The sequence below is a fragment of the Varanus komodoensis genome, unplaced genomic scaffold (genome assembly GCF_004798865.1).
Source record: "Varanus komodoensis strain SLA01 unplaced genomic scaffold, ASM479886v1 scaffold10, whole genome shotgun sequence".
Classification (NCBI taxonomy): domain Eukaryota; kingdom Metazoa; phylum Chordata; class Lepidosauria; order Squamata; family Varanidae; genus Varanus; species Varanus komodoensis.
In genome coordinates, this window is record NW_025335269.1 from 14861832 (window position 1) to 14884049 (window position 22218).

At 42.8% G+C, this 22218-nt stretch overlaps 1 protein-coding gene across 1 annotated transcript in view; it reads right to left on the minus strand.

Moving 5' to 3' along the window:
• Positions 1–22218, minus strand: part of EEPD1 (endonuclease/exonuclease/phosphatase family domain containing 1) — a 57205-nt gene that overhangs the window by 9952 nt on the left and 25035 nt on the right. Inside the window, exon 2 of the mRNA XM_044419132.1 lies at positions 5684–5735. Coding sequence (XP_044275067.1) covers positions 5684–5735 — 52 coding nt within the window. The remainder of the gene's footprint in view (positions 1–5683; positions 5736–22218) is intronic.

Consider the following 22218-nt stretch of genomic DNA (forward strand, 5'->3'; position numbering starts at 1 on the left):
TAACAATTAATCTTAGCTAGATGAAAAAAGCAAGCTAAGTGAATTAGGCAAGACTGATTGTGATGGGAGCATCTGCGGTGCTGCAAACTTTGAAGCTTTATTCATTTATTTCATGATTGAGAAAAAGATGAAGAAAGAAAAGGAATACCATCTGACTTGTGAATAGGTTGACAAAACCTGGGCCTTCCAGATGTTTTGGACTACAGCTCTGATCATTCCCATGCTGGCTTAGAATTATGGGAACTGTAGTCCAGTGCCTCTGGAATGCACAGGGTGAGGATGGGGAAGTTTGGCCTCACCAAATTTACCTGATTCTTTTTGGTATTCAACTCCAATGGAAGAACACTCCTCCTCCTCCGGTTTTCTCAAATATAAACAAGAGGAATGGTCCTGCAGTCAGTTACATGCTAAAGAAAAAGTTAGGAGTTCAGTGCTTCAAAATGTGGGTTGATCTCTGGACAGGAACAGTGAAATATACATAGACAAGCTTCAGCATGAGGCACCTCTTTCCAGTAAGGTGAAAGTGGGGGAATAGGTATATAGAAGTAACTATTGCACTGCACGGCTCTCCAAATGTGTGACTTCACCACTCTGGAGGAGGTCACAAGCAGCCCCATTAAGCCACCTGTGAGTGAGCCCCATGGAATACATTGGAAGTGATCTCTGAGTAAACCTCTAGAGGGTTATGACAGCTCACCCCAGGTTGTTTGATCCTCTGTGTGGAATCTATATTAGAGGGCACTGTAGAAGTCATTCAAATAAATGCTGGTGTTAAGGGGGATAGAAAAATTTGCTCCCTTATGTTCCTTGCATGTGTGCTTGCTTGGAGACCTGCTGGGACTACTGAAGTTTCAAGAGAAAGTATTAATAGGATTAAGTCCTACCTTAAGTCTCACATCAGTTAAATTGGAAAGGCCTAAAATCAACACCCTGACTCTCCAAAATAAAGTGGTTAAGTTAAACACTTAACTTTTTATATACTCAGGAATATTTGAGAAGTTTGTCAAGAAATACTGAATTCATACCGTGACAAAAGTCTGGAGTTCTTGCTGCTAAAAATCAATGGATTTTTTAAATTCAAAAAGTCTATAGAAACATCTAGGTCAAATGATTTATACTTGTTAGCTAAAACTGTTTTTTTCATGCATCTTGTGAATCTGAGCAGAGAAAAACACCTTGAGAAAAACAGATTCAGTGGCAACCTCCACTAACGTGTGTACGTAAGATAAAAATTGTTCCTCAGATACATTCTGGAAAGAGTTCTTGACCACTAGATGGTGCCTACTTCATTTGAGCCTGCCCACCCCTCCACTGTTGTTAGCATTATCACTATTATTCTTATTCGCTAACACTTTGCCGTATTTAGTTTAACTGCTTTTATTCACTGAATATTAAAATGTCACTGAATTCATACAGCACTTTATGAAGAACTTCACATATATTTCTCCAACATTGTAGGCTACAAAAACCTTGTAAATTAGGTCAGTGTTATCTTCATAAGGCAAAAGGGGGGTGGGACATTGTCTTGTCCAAGTTAAATTAGGGCTAAATTACTTCCTGACTCACCATTTTAGCTTTGCTGACAAATGCACCTCTGTCCCCTAATCCAGTATTCAGAGAACAGGGTGCCTCTCATCCATTTTAGAGAAGTGGTGAACTACGTAAATTAGGTTTCCAGAGGTTTAGACTATCATCCTCCAGCATTCCTGACCACTGGCCATGCTTGCTAGCAGAGGCTTCTAGATGCTGAAGTCAAAAAATTTGGAGACCTACCTTCTGCCCACCCAGTTTTAGAGGATGCTAAAGGCACAATCCTATACATGTTTAGACAGAAAAAGCCTAGAGTTCCCAATGCTGGGGCATGCCGAGAGGTTTTTTCTTTGTCCTTTTTCTGTCTGAACCTGTACAGGATTGTGCCCTGAACACCTTTTTTTTGGAAATGTGGGAAGAGGACTTCTTTATGCACTTGCAGACATGTGTTAAAGCAAGCCTTTTCTCAACTCATGTCAAAACCTATGGTCTGCTAAGTCCTCACCCTCTCAGCCAGTGAGCCTGGACTAAAAACCATTTCCAGCTGCTCCTTGCCATTAGAGATAGTACCCTTTCAGCATAATCTTGTGCCTAGTTCTCTAAATAAATAATAAATAAATATTTAGACAAGGAAATAAGTCCTACAACTGCCAGAATTCCCTATCAACACAGGGAGCTGCAGGACTTTTTTTCTATACAAATACACACAAAATTCTTTATTTAAATTTCTTAGTAGCAGTATCTAAGCATTATAAGAAGCATTTAAACTATTCAGAATGGGGGTGGGGAGAATAAGCAAATAAATAGCCAGCAATCTACAAAACTGGCCAATGGAGACTGGAGAGCCAGACTGGAACTTCGGGAGGGCCATGTTTGGCCCCAGGCCTGAGGTTGAATATGTCTGTCTCATCCCCTGAAATGGGGCATTGCCCTTCTGAAATACTGCAGGCTTCCTGCCTAAGGACAGCTCTAGGGTATATGTCAGACTTTCTCATCCTGGTGCCCCTCAGTTAAATTGGGCTGGAACTTCCAGCACCCCGCAGTCAGCTATGCTAAAGCTGGGGTAGGCCACTTACCTACAGAGGACAGTAAAAAATAAGCAAAACTGCATTGTAAAGGAAGGTAGCTAAAGCAAACAACAAAACACCAGGTCTCGAAAACAGCAATGAAAAAAAATTGAAGACTCCCCTTCTAGAAAAAATGCTGCACCACTCTTTCAAACATTTTGCAGGTTTCTTATCTAGCATCTATGATGTATGCCAATTTGCTAACAGTTTCTCACAGTGAATGCACAGCAATAAAAGTATCCGTTTTTTGGAAATGGACAAATTGTAAAGGTTGCTGTTGCACAACATCCTGTGAATCTATGAATCTGAAACTTGGCAGCCCTGATTTTCTCACAAGGTACAACTAAGCCCACAATTTTCATCCAATTCTGCCAAGAATAAAAATGTTACTGGCAGCTTGCCCTAAAATACAAAAACAGAATATAAAAAGTGTGTGGCACAACACCAACCCTGTACCTATTCATCTGAAATATGGCTGGGATCACCCCGTCAAAGGGGGCTACCCTTGAATTTCATCCAATCCCGTCCAATGACAAACCCAGTTACAGTTACTTGTCATTCTCCAATGATCACCAATGGCAAGCATGTAGCTTTGCATTTTGAAATCAAGATTCAGAATGGTCAGAGAAAAATTCAGCTCCCAAATTCTGATCTGCTAAATTTGGGTGCCAAGCAAAATTCTGAATTTGATGCACACCTGTGCAACAGCCTTGTGAGGTAGACCAGTGTTATTGGTATCCTAGTACTGCAGATGGAAAGCTGAGGCTTGCAAAAAGTCACCCTCTTGAGTATGTTCAGTAAGGCAAGCCTCGAATGGGTTCCTTCTCACATCACATTTGTAACCTCTTTTCTACACCAGCTCTTATTCCAGCCCTGCAGCAACTGAGAAAGCCCAAACTCACATTTCTTCTGTCTAAAGGTTATCCAATGTAAATTGTAAAAGGTACAGCCAGAAGTGCAATTAACATCGTAAAATCCCCAGGTTAGCTTTATGGAGTACAGAAAACTACACTGCAAAAGGAAGGTAGCTGTGCAGAGCGCTGTGGCACTGAGAGATCCAGGGTCAATACCTTGTTTCTATGAATTGCATGGGGCACTGAAAATCTCCAAACCCCCAGGAAGGACTGCTTCTAAGCCTTTCTTTTAAAGTTCCCAGGTTGTAACCTACCTTCCCATAGAAACATCTGTAACAAGAATTCGTTTAGTGTAGCTCCCTTGACTCTCTTTATATAAAGTGTTTGAAGATGCCAGGCTTATGCGAGAGTGTTGGACTAGAACTCTGGAGAACTAGGTTCTAGTTCCCACTTGTCCATAAAACCCACTGGATGGCTTTCACTGACTCTCAGCCTAACCTACTTCACAAGTTTGTTGTGAGAATAAAATTGAGAGGAGGAGGCTTATGTAAGCCACCTTGGATTCTTTGGAAAAAGTGGAATATAAATATAATAAATGCATAAATAAACCAAAACGTGGCATGTTTTCAGGAAGATACATGACTGAAAAGCTTCCTCGCAGAACTGCTTCCGCCTCTGCAATCGGGCCAAGAGAAACAAGGAGCTTCATTTGGGCGGTGCATAACTCCCCCTTCTGCTTAAGCTGAGCTGTCTGCTTTGCTGTGAAAGTGATTTAGAACTAACAAAGATAACAATGGGTTTAATCGTGATGAAACACTGCAGCTGAAGGGAGGCAGGGAAAAAAAGCTACTGCAAATGCATTTACACGCTACACTCTGAAAACATTCACTAGAGTCTGCCCAACTCAATGCCAAGAGAAGGATGTAATACCGGAGCGAGGAAAAGACAAATAAATACAATTTAAACTTGTTTTCACATTACCATGGCTATTTTGTACGGTGCAAAACTAAAAAAAAAAAAAAAACCCTAACATGGAGGATACAAAGTGCAGCTTTTTCAAAGTCCTGTAAAATGCATGCACAGCAGTTTGTTTATACACAACAAGCTCCCTACCAAGTTAACTCAGGAGTGAGGGCCAATAGAAATGGAGCCAAAACGAGGCCACAAAGGAACAGGAAGAGTAAGCTTAGAGGAACTCCCAGGTTTGCATTTGTACAAAAAAAAAAACCTTTAAAAAGACACAAGGGGCCAACCCACCCTCTGAACAGTCCAGTGAGGACTGAGAATATTTAGTAGCCATGGAATTGTGCATGTTGGCTGGAAAACAGAAACAGGAAACTAGTGATGCTGGTGCTGGTGGAATGGAATGGAATGACTGAATGGCTGGAAACTTCTACCTGGACATGAATATACACTGCAACATGTTGCATTTCCTGCTTCTATGAATGTATGCAATGCCCCCCCCCCCAAAAAAACCCCCACACAAATCAGAGAGCTTTAAGAAAAAGTAGTTTTTGCACTGCCCCATCTGAAGGGCACAGCAGCAGTTTAGAAAACAGTTGTGATTGAGATTCAATGACTAATTCAGGGCATGCCTGAGAACAAGAGTTGCCATATTCCTGGAGGGACGGTTTACTCTCCCTGAAATCCCATTTAAGCAGGCACACTGTCTCAATCACACGCAAGCTGTTTTGAAATTTATCCCAGTTTCTCAAGGGGTTTCCCATGCGGCATGAAACCAGTCGTGGGGTTTTTTCCTTAAATTGTGACCTATTAAAAAGGCAGAAGTATGCAAAGAACACAACAAAGCACAGCCTTTCCCAGCCTGTCATCCAGATTTGTTGGACTACAATTCACACCAGCCTAGCTAGCACAGACAGGGTGTGTTAGCTGGGGATAATGGGGACTGTAATCCAACACCTCTGCAGCAAACCAGCCTGGGGGAGCCGGATTCAGAGGCTAGTAAGAGTGGCCTTGAAAATGTCAACACAACAATTGGCAGAAAGGTATCAGTTTTTACACGCTGCTGCCATACAGCCAAAAAAATTAAAAAGAAAAAATGCAGAAAGATGGGCCATTTCAAGGTGGGAACCAATTTTTCTTTCTTCTTATATAATAAAAAGCAGGGGAGACTCTTATACAGCATTGGTCACAGTAAATAGAGAATCCTACAGGTGACAGAAGGCTTGTGCTTAAATAGGTTTATATTGCTCAACAAACAGGTTTATATACCTTCTCGAGTGCATCTCGGTCAATCAACTCCTGAACGGCCAAAAGCTTGATGCTATGAGAGAAAGAAAGAAAAAATACACAGTGAAAGTGTCATTTAGAAATCTCACAAAAGTAGCTCCTGAATGATTGGAAAACATGATGTAGCTAGTTAGCTAACTGCTTAGGGGAAGTAATCCCTCGCCCATCAATATGCCTACATCTGTACAGGGCGTGCAGGTCCTGCTCTCTCTTTGCTCTGTTTTGCAAAGAACTGACATGCAAAAACTTATCTTGCTTCACTGGAAACCAGTTACACTGCATGCTTGGTTTAAACCAGACACAACCCTGTCAATTGATTCTTGCATGGAAACTTCAACCATCCTCTTAAAATTAAACATGCAAGAGCCAATAACATGAGGTGAGTCTTGTTTTGTTTACAGACCTCTCCCAACCTTATGCTCTCCAGATGTGCTGGATAGCAAGCCCCAACACCCCCTGTGGGCCACTGACCCTGCTGGTTCTTGGTAATGTATCTGGAAATCTGTTTTTAGTACATCTGAAAGAGAATTCATGGAACAGTGAGATTAGAAGATCACGCCAAGCAGCCGGAAAAGCAAGCATTCAGTTGTCAGTCATGGCCAACCAGATGCTTTTTGCATGCCCATAGGTAAACTATGCAGATAATAAGTTGTAGTTTTTAACCTATTAATCAAGTATCGGATATGCGCTGCTTCTGCACAGAGATGCTTCATGTCACAGTTAATCAAAACAGATTCATCTGCCTTCTATGAGTTTGATCATTTTTAAGGCACAAAACCTTGTGTGATTGCTCCACAGAGATCCCATCTTCAGCCTACAGAAACCAATGGAAGGATGGAATTGTGTCTATTTGGCATTACTCAAATAGGCTGCCGTACAGAATTAAACACACCCATTTTCTGGAACACCTGACTTATTACAGATAATAACCAAGGTAATTTTGTCAACTTGCTATTATTATGCACACTGACAAAAATAGTCTTATGTTCCAAAATATGGTAGAAAGAAAGGGAAGGGGGCAGGAATAAGATTGTCTGTCTGTTTTCTGTTAACTTGAGCCAGGTTCCTGTGCTGACTAATAGAAAGCATGAGGCTGCTAAGGAAGCATAATCACCAAGCAAGGATTTATAGCACTGCATAGTCAAGGGGAGATCAATTTATCTACATGGTAGATGGCAACCTGGCACCAGGGCCTGCTGTAGAAAGCAGCACTGATTGGACATCCTCAGCCGGTTGCACAGGACTTGCGGTGCACCTGATCTAAAAATAGGAGGTAGTTATTGCTTGCTGTCCAGTATATTACACTCCTCCAAGGTCTACTGAGGTTGTCTTTCAAAAAAAAAGTGTGCAATTATACAGCCAGAGATGGAGAGTGACTGTCCATGGAACAAGCACAGCATAAATACCAGGACTCAAACCTACAGTGCATCCTGAACTAGCATCCCAAGGAAAGTTAGGCATAAATTCCAGCTCTGTTTTCAATGATGATCAAAGGAGCAGACTGCCGAGAGACCAGTCTCACCAGCAAGACTGTGTCAGCTTTATACCAGTAGGTCATCAGAAAGATGGTTGTGTGCCACTTCCTTCCCAGAATCCCCCATGCCATGCCCAGGTCACCATGTCTTCTGAACCTGGCGAGGTGGTGGCAGGAGGGGCTGCCAAACCACCTGCATCCCACAGGTCTGGAGAGCACCCCTGCCGCTCACCTTTACCAAGTTCATAAAACATGGCAACCCATGTATGGTGTGGAAATGAGAAATTATGCTACTGACACATGTTGGGTGGCTTTTTTGGCTTCCCTGATTGCATGAACACAGTGTATGAGTTAGGGTTACAGTTATAATAACCATAAGAGAACACCTGCATCCTGATATGCAGTAAAATTCTCATTATAACTTCACGGCACGATGACGACCAGACCAGGCTTACTCAACTTGGCATACTCCAGATGGGTTGACCACACATCTCACCAACCCCAGCCAGTGAGTATGCTGAGCGAGGAAGATGGAAATGACAGTTCAACACATCTGGATGGTGCCATGTTACGGAAAGGTGATTCAGGCAACAGAATGATCATTGGGACTTCTTCATCTCGTACTATCAATTAACCAGTGGGCACAACTAGACACCAATCCTATACTGACTACAGAGGGCATCAGGTTTGACCGGTCAAGATATTCATAAAAGAACTAGGCAGAGCGTTTACGAGGACGGCAGAAGGGACATTGTGCCCTTTTAAAATTTAGCCATTTTTTAATCTAGCAATGGTTTGTGATTCCTCTGTAATTTGTGTCTTAAGTGTTTGGAAGGCCCAGTTGTCGTGCATATGCTGAATATACATTCACAATGAAATTTTAGTACAATGTGACATTGACAGAAAGGCCAAAAAGGTTCTTGTTCCTTTGTTCCTATAACAAAGGCTCAACAAGTACGTATAAACTTAAAAGAAACAAGAGGGCAACCTACTAAAGAAAGTCTCTTGTCTTCAGTAGCTTTCAGGGAGAAGGTTTTAATCACCATGTGGGTGGTACCATTACTGTATCATTACCTGAACCGTTGTACTGCATATCTTACAGCAAGCTGTAGGGACCTGCTCTGCAAATAACAAAAAGTAGATGAATTTCCCTGCAGGGCCTCTTGCAGCCACCATTTTTAATATTCCGCATGGGCTGGGGTAAGCCATAGCTTCTCATTCATTCTATGCGAACCAAGAAGGGTGGATCGTTCAGGTTATTGATAGGCAACCTAGAACCCATACTGATGGTTTGACAACAACCCTCAAAACTCTCCCTTGTTTGGTTCACATCTAATTCACCCATGGTGTCTATGCAAACTGGGCCAGAATGTGTCTGTTAAGAAATGAACAGTTAACAACAGCTTGGACAATGCACAGGGGAAAAGGTACAATATGCCATGACAAAGTCATTAAATGGAACTGGCAGAAAGTTTAGCAAAGGACCATAAAAAAAACTTGTAGCTTGGGTTTAGTCAAAGCAATAACTAAATCATCTGACACTTTAGATTACTTGGAAAAGCAAATTCTAAGTATGCACACTCTATCCTCCGTCAGAAAGTCTGAGTCATCTTTCAGTTCAACATGAAAAAGTCACATATTCTGAATAACCTTTGAATGATTTTTAAACCTAATCACTGCATGTATGAGATGGGAGTTATTCATTTGAATTTATTCAGCTGGTGTGTGCCAGCAAAATGTGGCTGCAGACCACACTGCCACTCAACTCCCAGTGACCAGAAGCGTGGCCTAAAACCCCATTTACTTGTCTTTACTTTTCTTGTTTCTATGTAAATAGTTTGTAAAGTACTGAGTTGTCATGTGCTAATGAGGTATACAGCATGAATGAAATCTTAGGATTATTATTTTTCAGTCCAGTGCCAATTGATTTCTTTTTCATACCATGAACAGATGGGCAGTTAATACTGATCCATGCAGTTAATAGAATGAAGAGAAAAAACAGGGGTTTAAAAGGGTACCATGAAGTTAAAATGCAACTGGGTTTTGGATTTGGCTGCCTGGATCAGAAGAATGTTATGATTCATGAGTTTTTCACCCTATTTTGCTTAGAGTTGATATACAAAATCATGGCATTCCCGTTAGCCTCTTCTTCCTTCTGGAATGATAACAGCACTAGCTTTAATTCTGCCACAAGGAGAGCATCAGGGATTCCATTAGGCTTATATTAGTGAAAGCCCAAGTCCACCAATGATCATATTAACTAGACCAGGGGTAGGTAACCTGATGCCTTCCAAGTGTGTTGGACTACAAGTCCCATAACCCCTCACTACTGGCCATGCTGGCTGGAGCTAATGAGAGTAGTAGTCCAAAACATGGGGGGCAGGGCACCAGACTGCCTACCCTGATCTCGATAGAAGGGTTGGGTTGCTGAATGGAAAGACACCAATCATAGAAAAACAGAAATGACCCCCTTTCCCACTCCCTACATACTTTTCAAACAGGTAAACTGTGGGGATATAGAGAACTTTGAACAATGCAGGCCAGAGATTGCTGTAACTTCCACTTCTTAGGTAATAGACGTTTTCTAAGCTTTACAGCCCCATTGGGCCACTTTTATCAAAGAGGAAGTGAAAGATATGGGGGAGAAATAGCAAAAATTAGGTTGAGAATTAGAGAAAGAAAGGGGTGGCGGGAAGTGAGACACCTCTAGTCCCAGCTACTTTTGCCTTCAGTCAAAAGCAGCAGCACTCAAGTAATTGGAAATGGCAAACCCTACAGTAAGTGGCAGACTCTACACTAATTGCAAGTCACAAAGGAATAATACACATGGTTTGGACAAAGGGCAATGGAACAAGTGCAATATACTAATTTCCTAGGTTTGCCGCTTGTTAAGGACCACATATATCTATATCATATATCTAATGAGCATACGATCTGACAAATGTGATACAGACAGGGATAGAAGAGGAGACTCAGAGGGGATATGTTGGCGACATACAGGTATGTGAGGGGATGTCACATGGAGATGGGCAGAGATCTGTTCTCCCCTGCAGAGGAAGGCAGGACGCGCTCCAACAGAGCAAAGCTCAGGGAGCCAAGGTTCCAGTTGGATGCAGGAAGCACTTCCTGACAGTTAGGACCCCGAGGGGGTGGAATGGGCTTCCACGAGAGGTCATTGAGGCCCCATCGGTGCGGGTGTTCAAGGATAGGCTGGACGTCCACATGGTGCGCATGTCGTGAGCGGAGCCAGCTGGTGCCGGAGGTCAGACTAGATGGCCCGGGAGACCCCTTCTGACTCGCTCTGTTTCTGTTTCTATGTGAGGAATCCATCCAGGGTTGGGAATCCACTGGATTCCCTGGACTTGGCTCTCCAGGCTCTGGTCCACTCTGCAGTGACCCTGAGTCCAAGTTCCTGCTTGGTGTGCCCAGGGCACTCACCAAAAGCGAAGCCCCATGCATTGCACAAGCAGTGGCCCTCTTCCATGTCACATACAGCAGTTGTTTGGCCTGCTGCACCGTATGTGGAAGAAGGCAGGTCGTGAAGGGTTGGCCAGGAATGGAGCCCTGGGCAATCACTGCACAAGCAGCATCTCTCTTCCACGTTACCTGCAAGAGTCTTTGTGCTCTTGCATCTAAGGTAGAAGGTTAGCAGTTGTTTAACCTTCATTCTGTCAGCATTTGCAGACTTCTCTCCGCTCACCTCACTTTGCAAGAACAGGTTGAGCATGAAAGGAAGTCTATGAATACTAGACAGGTGGATTCCACATGGGTTCCTCCAAAACATAGGCACAGACATGGAACAAAGAAAGAAAAAGTATGCAAATAAGCTAACTGAGGTGGCATTACTAAAGTCTGTTCTGTTGGAAGCTGGGTTTCCCCTTATTTATTTCACGCAACAGAAAGTCTCTTTGCAAAATGGGCTACCCTCCTAGATCTACACAGGCCCGCTAACTGGTCAACCCTTCCAGCAAAATATCGTGAGACAGCGTCAAGGACTGCAACGGGCTCACCCTCCTCCCCTCCACTTCCAACCCTTGACTGTTTCCATGGTCTGCCTGAGCACTTGGCAACGGCACCCTTGAGATTGTTTGTTTGTTTGTTTGTTTATCGCGCTTGTATGGCATCCCATAGCTAGAAGGCTCTCTGGGCATCTCACAATGCAATCATAAACACTGATACAGAATAAAAGTAGAAAATACAGATAAAAATAAATGACAATAGTAACTAAAACTGTAAAACATAGAGTAAAAATACAATATAAATACAACAGGAAGATAAAACACAATATAAACAGTAAAACAACAAATGAATAAAACACTAAAACATTAAACCAGCAGCGAGACCAATAGTTATAATCTCAAAACAGATACTAAGTAAAAACTCTTGGCTCAGAAAGCAAGGTAAAGTGGGTGCCAGGTGCACCTTGGAATGGAATTTCAAAGGTGAGGTGCAATAACAGAGATGGCCCTTTTCCTAGCCAATTCCTCTCTCACCTCATTTGGGGAGGGGGGTTCACAAAGGAGGGCCTCCACTGATGACCTGAGTGAACTGGTAGGGATATATGGAAACAGGCATTCCTTTAGATATCCCTGTTGCAAGCCATTTAAGGCTTTATATGTTAGCACGAGCACTTTGAATTGGGCCCAGGCAATGACAGGCATCCAGAGCAATTGGCAGAGGAGTGGCATGATATGTTCTCTGGGGCCAGTCCTAGTTAGTAACCCCACTGTTCTGTTTTGGATTAATCAAAGTGCCTGGACCATCTTCAAAGGCAGCTCCACATAGAACGCATCACAATAATCCAGGCAAGAGGTTACTGGTGCATGGACAACTGTGGCAAGGTTTCATTCGTCCAAGTAGGAATGTAGCTGGAAAATCAGCCTAAGCTGATAGAAGGTGCTTCTGGCACCCAAAGCCACCTGAGAAACAAGTGAGAGCTCAGGGTCCAGGAGCAACCACAAGCTATGAACCTTACCCTTTAGCGGGAGAGCAACTCCATCCAGGATTGGTTGAAATGTTCCCAGCTGAACAAATGGACTGCCCACAACAGAACCGCCATCTTGTCTGGATTGAGCTTCAGTTTATTGGCCCTCATCCAGTCCATTACTGAGCCAAGGCACTGGTAGAGCTGAGTGTCATCAGCATACTGCTGATGTTAATGAGATGATGAAGAGTATGTACAGAATGGAGCCCTGTGGAACTGCATGGTGCAAATGCCATGACACAGAGCGACAGTCTCCCAAATCCACCAACTGGAGATGGTCAGCCAGGTAGGAGCAGAATCACTGCAAAGGAGCGCCCCCAACTCCCAGTCCAGCCCGCCTCTTCAGAAGGATACCATGGTTGATGGTATCAAATGCTGTTAAGAGATCCAGGAGAATCAACAGGGTTGAAAACCTCTCTCTCTTCCGCCATCTCAATTCCCACTGTCCATTTGCCTCCCATCACAGTCCTCATCTGAAGAGTCAGTGCAATCCTAACCCTGGAAAGAACGCCAAGAAGAATGGCCTCTTTCATTCCCAACACATTCCAGCCAAGCGTGCGCCCACAGTAAGTGGACAGAACTTACTCTTGGTTAAGGGAGCTTGGGAGTGAAGCCTCCTGCCCAGTGCAGCTACAAAGCCAGCTTGCAAATCAGGAGCCAACCATGGTAGAGCAGAGCTTGCCTGTTCCCTTGCAGCTTAGCTGCAGTCTCACAGTAACTGGGGAGGTGCAGGGAGGGTAGATTTCCCCAGCAACAAGATATTGTTCTGAGCCCCCTCTGTTGTGGTGCCAAGCATTTTGGGTGGCTTAAACTTGAAAGGGTAATAAATATTTATTAGCTATATAAAAGATGTACAAAAAAACCCGAACAGAGAGATGGATCAATACTGCTGGCTGCATTTTTGGATTCTCCTTGGGAGGCATGGCTCACAATAAGCAGTAGCACTTTAAAATGTACGACCAACATTGTGAAGACACACATCTACCCTGTCAGTTCTCACCCACCAGCATGGATTCGCCTCTCCCTTCCCTAGTTGGTTCTAACCATACTTTAGTATTGAGGGAAGGGGCAGGAGACGATCCCCGAGGCAAAATACGGATTTCAGAATGCCAGCACTGCATCTGCACTGGGCATAAATCTATTTATCATACATGCTTCTACAAAAGCATTTTACATTTGTAATTAATCCAATCCATGTGTTTGTTCTTACATTAACTATGGGCATTGTTCCTACCTCACTGAAGTCAAAGTAATTTTGTATTTATGGGAAATAGACAGTATCATTTAAAAGATATCCCTCCCAACCCTCCCTCCTTTAGAATACACTGCAGGAGCCACGAGTTTTAGAAATTTTTCACAAGACAGAATAAACAAGGGTCTGTGCCTATCTCTTTTTACAGAGCCATTTAAATTGGGTTTGGATGATTCATTTAACCTATTTTTAAAGCCCTATCTATTGGAAAGGGACCAGCATTTAAGATCTGAGGATCATAAAAGCATTTCTTGGCTTACAGTTTTGAAAACACAAACCATTATTATTTTGCAAATAAATAAATCTATTCTGTTTGTTTTGCTTTTCTCATGCCTCTCCTGTTCTTTAACACTTCTAAAGTATTTTTTCCTCCATCTGATTCTGCCTCCCTTACTCCAGGTGCTCTGCCACTGATTTGAGGAAAAGCAGGAGGAGATGTGCAAATTTTGAAAAATGACTAGCAACTTGCTTCCTGACATAAAACACAGCTTAAAAAATGAGGGGCTGTGTGTGGAACGCTGGAAAACCAGGACTGTTTCTCTTATGGGTTTATCATCCAAGCAGCTTAGCTTTGTGTCCTTGCCAAACAGCTCTAAACCCTGGAAGCAATCAAATGTAATTTAAGGTTGTGCGATTCCCGGGTTTAGCCAAGTGCCTCTGCTAAATCCCGTTCAGTGAGAAACTTACATCTCCCATTAATTCACAATGGTTTCATGCTCCCTAGATGAGTGTTTTGACCCACTTGCACATTACGGTCTTTCAACAGCGGTTTTTCCAGGACGGGACTACTGGACCATGCTTTGCATTGAAAATGTGAAATCATGTGTTTTTCATTTCATGCAGTAACAACAGATGTGCAACTGTTGCCCCATAAACTCTCTCTTTCTCTCTCTCTCTCTTTCACACACACAGTGTGTGCCAATTATTGCTTCCAAGCAGGTTTTCATGGAGTGAAATACATACACATGTGTAGACTAACCAGGTGTGATAATGAATTACAGGCAGTTGTTGCTTTTCATTCCCCTAGTAATAAACGCTTCATGCAGTTTTTGTAACCTCAGCCCTATAACTACCTCTTGTGTGTACTTTCCACCTCCGCACCAAGCCCCTCTTTTAGGTTAGACTAAGATTAAACAGGGGAACGCTTTCCCTAGCAGAGAAATGTGGTTTTCTGACAGCCAAGCTCAATGCCACTTCCGCTGTGTCACCGTGGAGCAGGCTAGACACAATTTCCGCAAGGCATCTGCGTCACCTTAGTCACATGTGATGAAGAAGCCGTTCGAAAGAGCCAAGGCAACCCACACACGATGCTTCCCCTGTGCAGCCTCCAGCTGGCTCCAGATCTGAGGGTGCCCTGGACGAAGGGTCCTCTAGTGGCCACCCTCCTCCATGATCCTGGGGGGCTTCACTGGAGCAGGCAGCAGCAGCAGCAACGGTATGGCACTGGACTGTTGGGCCAACATGTTAATGTTCCCCGGTGCCCCTAATGAAGCATCCCTTGGATCACCATGGGCATTAAAATAGAGCTGGGCCAGTGGTAGGGGAGCCTCAGGTCTGGGGGGCAAGCCCAGCCCTCCTGGGTTCCAATCTGGTTCTCCTCAAGTTTCAAGATGCCCACACACCCTTCCTCTGGGCCAGCCCTTTCCTCAGACACTGCCTGGTGGCGTGCTGTGTGTACACTTTCAGAAGGGTGAAATGCCTCTCCTAATACTTAATTACTGGCAATAACAGTTTTTAAGCTTAAATCTGCTGGTATCTGAAGTATTTCTGCCCCCACTTGCTTCAGCCAGGCCAGCATTGGACAGCAGCCCTCAAGAAAAGGCCAGTGTCAAAAGCAGTCAGGATGGGATCCCTGTTTGAGGGCCACACTCAATTTGGGGCTCAAGGGCAAGCGTTCCCTGGGCTTGAGCCTCCTTCTCATCAATGCCTGTGCATCTGCCTCTTGCAACAGCGATGTTGAGAAGGAGGTGCAGGAGATGGCATGACCTACTTGATCACTGGATCATGGCCTTCAAGTAAAGAAGCGCAAGAGGAGCAGGATCAATAGCAGCTAGCTAGCTCTGAAGGGAATTTGACCCTCAGGCTGGAAGTGCAACACTGCTCGCCGTGCCAAGCTGAATTTTTTAAAGGGGGATGCCAGGACAACAGATGCCACTGGAGGGAAAGGCCTCGGGCTTACTAATGCCACCTACTGTGCCATCCCTGTGGGCAGTGTTGGGGAAGTCATTTGTTGCCACCCGAGTTTCCTAAAACCTGTGGCCAAGTCTTTCTTAAACCTGGCTATATGCAAAGTGGCCAGAAAGTTGGTCAGGGCATACCTGAAAGGTTCCTGAAGCTATGCAAGTTTGAGGCTGGCCAGTCTTGGCATGGGAAGATCATTTGAATTGCCTGGGTGGCTTCTTAAAGCAAAGGCAAGATGAAAATTTAACCAATGATATAATGAAGCAAGCATGAGATCAGAATTGAAATGGCCTAAAACTTCATTAGAAAGAGATATTGGAAACCAATATCCATTTCTTCCATGTAAATTTTGCAGACAGAGACCTATAAAGAAGCTTTTGGGACCACACATGCCAATATATTTAAGAAAAAAAATTAATTGAGGCAGCATGTTCCTTAGATAGAATTCTCTAATTTCACAAGTATCGTACTGGTTTCATGTGGGAAAGCTGCATGCCTGTTAAAAGCCACACTGGGAAAATTAAGCAATTCCCTATTAAAGTTTTTTAAAACCACAATGTAAACAAGACAGTTTCCTTATTAGGATACAGCTGTTTCCCCCACTCCTGCCTCCCCTAATGAAGCCTTTAATGGTGCTACATGTAATGCCAGGCACGTTTGACAGCAGCAACAGACTTGCACAGATACTGCACTACATGCTAATATCACTACTAATGTATATACTGTATGTTAACTGGCTTTGACTTAAGCATTCATGGAAGAACTCAGATTCTAAGCGATTTTAAAATCACCTTAAAATCACTTAAAATCACTGAAACCACCCTGAAGTTTTGTCTTGAAAGGCTGTGGGTTAAAATGATCAAATAAAGAGAGGGCTTTATCACTGCAATCCTTACAAGGGGTTTGAGCAACTTCTGGACTTCCAAATGTTGCTGAACTTCAACTCCCATCATTCCACATAATTGGCTGTGCTGGCTAGGGCTGACAAGATTTGCATTTGCAACCACATCTAGAAGGCTACCCTCACCCTGCCTCAAACTCACCCTGCCTCAAAACAAGCCCTTAAGGAAAGCCAGTATTACTGCTATTAGTTTGCAGCATGGATCTGTCTTAGGTTTCAGGACTGACCTATGCTCTCAGTGCTTGGCAGTGCAATTTATGATGCATTCTCCCCACCCTTTTTTATTCTCAGTAATAAGCAGGGTGGCAGAGGAATCCCTTCTGGTGACAGTCTCCAACCGTCCCAATCAGATAAGCTATCAAAGTGAGGAAAGACAATACATGTTATTTGGCCCCAGACTGCTCTGTTCCGCTGGATCTTTGGCCCTAAAGACAGCAACACTCTCAAACCAGCCATTTGATGAGAAGAAGCACATCAAGTCAAAGAGCCAGATCTGGCTGACACACAGCAACTCTCACTGCTCAGGCAGATTCTGTGGTCTTAAAGGGACAGACACCCTAGTACCGCTGCAACCCTCTTTCCCAATAATTGTGGTAGAGTATCCCAGCAACCAAAGATAACAGCAGGGCCTGGTTTACTTCATGTGTGAAAGAGGGAGTTCCTCATAGAAGACTCAGCAGAAGACAGCAAATCGTTGGTTCCACAGGAAGTCTTGCCTCCCTTCCTTTCATCATGTGCCACTTGAGTCTGCCAGCAAAATCAAGCCAGTGCAGAAGCTGAATGCTCCCTTCCTCCAAGCAAAAAAAAATGAAAACCCTCCTGGCACATGGGAAGTCAGTCTACATGCCAGACATAAAATGTCATTCCTGTATGTGCAAGGCTTTATTTATTGTGTGTGCGTGCATGAGAGAGAGAGAGAGAGAGCACATTCAAATATCCAAGTGTTGTTCCCACCCCACCTGTGAAATTTGCCTGAGCTTTATCCTTTCATTCTGCTGAGATAACAGTCCCATAAGCACCTCACTGCACACATGGCCTGCCCGAGGTAAATGGCCAGTTGACAAAGCACTGAACACTTGCAGCAGCTGGCAAGTATCGCCAGTCAGAGGCAGATATGACGCATGTGCAATTACAAACATGCCACCCAAATGAGGTGCTGCCATGTGGCAATGATAACAACGTGAGTGACTAAGGCCAATTACCAATTGCATGTATATGCATGGTGGTTACACACACAATATAATTGAATGAGCAGGGCTGATTTGGGGATGGGAGAATGGGAACCCTTTGTTTCAGTCTCAGAGATGAAACCTCTCTGAAACGAAACCTCCATGACCTCCCATCAAATGTTTGTTCCTTCCCCATGCTTCCAAGGCAGAATCCCTCAGTCCAGGCAACAAAAACTAAAGCTACTTGGCTCCATTGTTTTCAGCCAGGAAAGGTGATTTTGTTTCCAGAGATTCCTGAAAAGTGGTCCAGGGAAGATTCCTTTGGATGAGGAAGAAACTGAGGTATGAATGATTGTCTATGACAAAGCACATATAAAAGCAAATAATCCATACATATGTAAGGGGGAAAATGTGCTGTTAGGGCACTGGGGTGGGTGAGTACAAAACCAAATTATCAGGCCCAGGAAGGCAATCCAAACCTCCATACGTTTTGGACTGCAACTCCCATCATTCCCAACCTACACAGGAGTATTTCATTCTAAAGCAGACCTAGGCATTGTACGGCCCGCAGGCCACATCCAGCCCGATGGCTGACCCTGACTGGCCCGCATGAGGTCACTGGCAAATTAAAAGTCAATGCAAATATATGTCATCGTAATATAGATGCAAGCAATACAACTGCACTGCTTTTAGTTGAAGGATCTGCTAAATTGAATTGAATTTATTGCTTTTCATGTAACGTTAATGTTAATGTTTTTGTGAATATTCATTAGTGTTGTTCTGTGCTCCACATTTTCATTGTATCATTGTAATGTTTCATTTATTGTTTTTATAGAGTTATATATTGAGCAGAGCTGTAAGTGTATTGGTCCGGCCCTTAACAACTGTCAAAGTTTCTCATGTGGCCCCATAGGAAAATTAATTGCCCACCCCTGTTCTAAAGCATAATTTCTAAGTTTTTCCTGAGAGTTGTTAATTTGAAATCTGCTTAAATTGTCAGAGAAGCAAGAAATTGCAATTGTCCCAAAAGAAATTTAAAAAATAGTAGACCATTTGATCAATATGACATTTGGTCAATGTGACATTTCTCTTTCCCCTCTGCCCTGCTTACGTTTTATCATATGCAACTGTAAAAACTGCATGAGAAATGTATTTGGGATACAATGACCTTTGCTAAGTTAGCTCCTTGAACTCAAGTAACTCAAAGATGAGCAAAAATTCAGACAGACATCTTAGAGGTTACTAGGATTCCATGAGAAGGAAGAAGAGGAACATGTTCACTTTGTTTTCAAGCAACAAAAGAATAAAAATTGCTGAGAGGAGAAGTTCTGTGACATGCCAAGATGAGTATCTTCAAGTTATTAAAATGAATTGAGCAACAGTGAGGTTGATTGCTCAAACTTCTTTAGAAGTCCAAGTGTCAACTGAGTATTCCAGTCAGTGTGTTGAGGATACAAAGGTCAATTTTCTACATCAGCTTTCCCAAACCTGATGCTCTTCAGATGTGTTGGACTTCCATCCCATTATCCTGGGATCAAGACGATGGAGATGGAAGTCCAATACCTCTAAAGAGCAGAGGTATTGCTCTTCTACAGAGTAAGATGATCCATACTAATCACCACTACACTGCTAATAAGTCTCAAATCCAAAACTCCATGGTCTTAAAAAGAAATTTGTAGCAATACCTTGAGTTTCCGTAAGTGAAGATATTAAGAAAGTCTTGTAAGGGAATGAACCCACCATGTATTAAGTCCAGAAAAGGAAACTCAGGCTTAAAGTCATGGCCAATGATAAAATTTGTTGAGTGTCCTTAGATTAGGCAGAGAGAGAGAGAGAGAGATTTATCCAATTCTGTTGAGTAATTAAAATAGGGGGCGGGCAACCTGTGGCCCTCCAAAGGTTTTGGCCTACAATTGCCACCATCACTCAGTTTTGACTATGCTAATTAGGGCAGATAGGAGTTGCAGGCCAAACTAGGGATGCTTGAGAATTTCACGCTTACTTGCAAAACATGTGCAGTGCCCAGAATCAATGTGAATGCAACCACAAGCATGGGTCCACTGAAAATATTTGTAAATAATAAAACACAGTTACATTTATCTTGTTTCCAATTCCCATTTCAATTTGCACATGTTTCTCTGTGGACCAAATCAGCTTCTCTTTAGTCTATGGGGAAACTTGAACAAAATTCCTGTTCATCTGATACTCAATTTGCACAATTTTCCCAGTCACACATGGGAAACAGTCAAGAGACTAGTAGCAAGATGATGTTTGGAAACAAAAATTGTCCATTCACTCATCCCCAGCCAATACATCTGGATAGCTGTAAGATGCCAACCTCTGGCTTAAAACAAGGTGGGCAGAACACAGATAACTGCTGAAGATCAATAATGCAGTGATTTGCAGGGGACCAGCAACTATTCCTACTCCAATGAATTTTCACCACCCCAAATACAGGACCAATAACTACTTGGTGCTATGCCTAACAAGATAGAAGTCAGAGAGCATCTGCCAACTATATGGGCAACTGAGAGGGAGAACTTGTAGCACAAACTACCACCCACAAACTACAACCATTCTGTGGCTTCAGTGAGTGGACTTTGAAACTTTGGTCAATACATTTTTAAAAGTATACTTTGCAGGCCTGAAATCCACCATCCCCTCCTTTCCTTAAAGGAGAAATGGCATTCAAGTGTAGAAAAGTATTAACAACAATGCATATTCTACAAAATAATCTATCAGAAAATTTAAAAATGTTTATGTAACAGAAGCTTAATACCATAGCAGGAAAACGAGTGTTTACAGCCCATTATTTGCTGCAGCTTCAGACACATCAGATGCTTGAATATGTTGGCTCAAATTATGGTGGGTGAACTCACGCCACACTAGTGTTAAAATCTCAGCAGGAAGAGCAGTTTTTAGATATCAAGTAACAGGGAAGGCAAGACAAATAATTTTGTTAAAAACCCAAACCAAAAGGAAGCATTTTCCACATTGATTAAAATCTCCTGTGGTATTTAGAGCTGGACTTCCTATTTTGGAAAAGTACAGCTTCAGGTTGACAGAAAAAAAAAGTTTTTAGAAAAAAAAATAATTATAGCATCACTATCCATTCTATCACAAAAATTCTAAGAGCCATGATCACACTTGGAAACTGCACATGTCATCCAACACCCACACAAGGAAAACACAGTCTGACTCAAAAGCCTGTAGTACAGGGTTGCAGCTAGCCATGGGCTTGGTTTATTTATTTGTTTGCCTGCGAAAAGCAGCTCCCCTTGTGATTTTATTGTTTATTAATCAGTCATGTAGTCAACTTTTCTCAGATTAGTATCTCAGGAAAGATCTTCTGTACTCTCAGCAGATGAACTATGGACTTATGAAACTTTGATCAATATAGCAAATACTACAAAGAAGGAAAGGTGATGCCAGTGATATGCAAACTGCTGCAGCTCCCAGAATACACATCCATATGTTTGGGGCTTATGAGAGTTGTAATCCAAACACCTGAAGGGCACTGGTGGGTTGAAAGAAGTGGAAGATCTTGCTTCTAGTGTTCTTGACTGCCCCTATATAAAAATTTGTGAGCAGCCTTTATGCATGCAGCCTTCAGATTTGTTGGACTACAACTCCCATCCTGAAATTATGGGAATTGTAGTACAACACTTCTGGAAGGTACCAGGTTGAGGAAGGATGTCTTATTGCATATGTAATTTACTAATATGACTGAATGACCAGCAAATTGCAAGCTATTGTTTTTGAGAAAGAGAGGTTGAGAAAGGTTGAAAAAGAGATAAAAATCGTAGCAAGCCATACATCAGAAAAAATCTCAAAGGCACATACAAGTAATATCCCTACTAGGACCACAAAACAGTGCAAGACATATTAGGCAGACTAAATAGTTTTTTCTAATGATCAACTTGGTTACTTAGGATTTATGTATGTTTTGGTGAATACCAAATCACTCTGTCCAAGGAAGGGAATCTTAAAACTAGGGAAAGTTTATCTTCTGGCATCACAAGATGAAATTTAACTTTGAGGATTATGTTTCCAGGAGGAAGAACATACTGTTCAACCTGGTGTCCACTGACTCTGTCTATGGTACCACATAAAATTAAACTCCAGCTTTGGTAAACTAAAAACTACCACGTTTCTCTTTACAGCAGTGCTCTGCCTCACAAGGGACCCAAATCTTCAGTTTAGTACAAGAGATATCACTGCTATGCATGTGTGTGATTATAGATAGAAATACAGATACATCCCTTGTTGATTTTCTTTATCTGAGAAGCAATCTGAAAATCTGTTTCACATCTGTGTATTCAGTCGCTAAGTTGTGCCCAACCCTTTGCAACCCCATGGACAACATTCCTCCAGGCTCTCCTGTCTTCCACCATCCTCCAGAGTCCATCTAAGCCCTAACCCACCACCCCAGTGACTCCATCTAGCCACCTCAACTCTGCCGTCCCCTTTTCCTTTTGCCTTCGATGATTCCCAGCATCAGGGACTTCTCCAATGAGTTTCACATCTCGCCTTCATCTAATTAAGATTATTCCTGT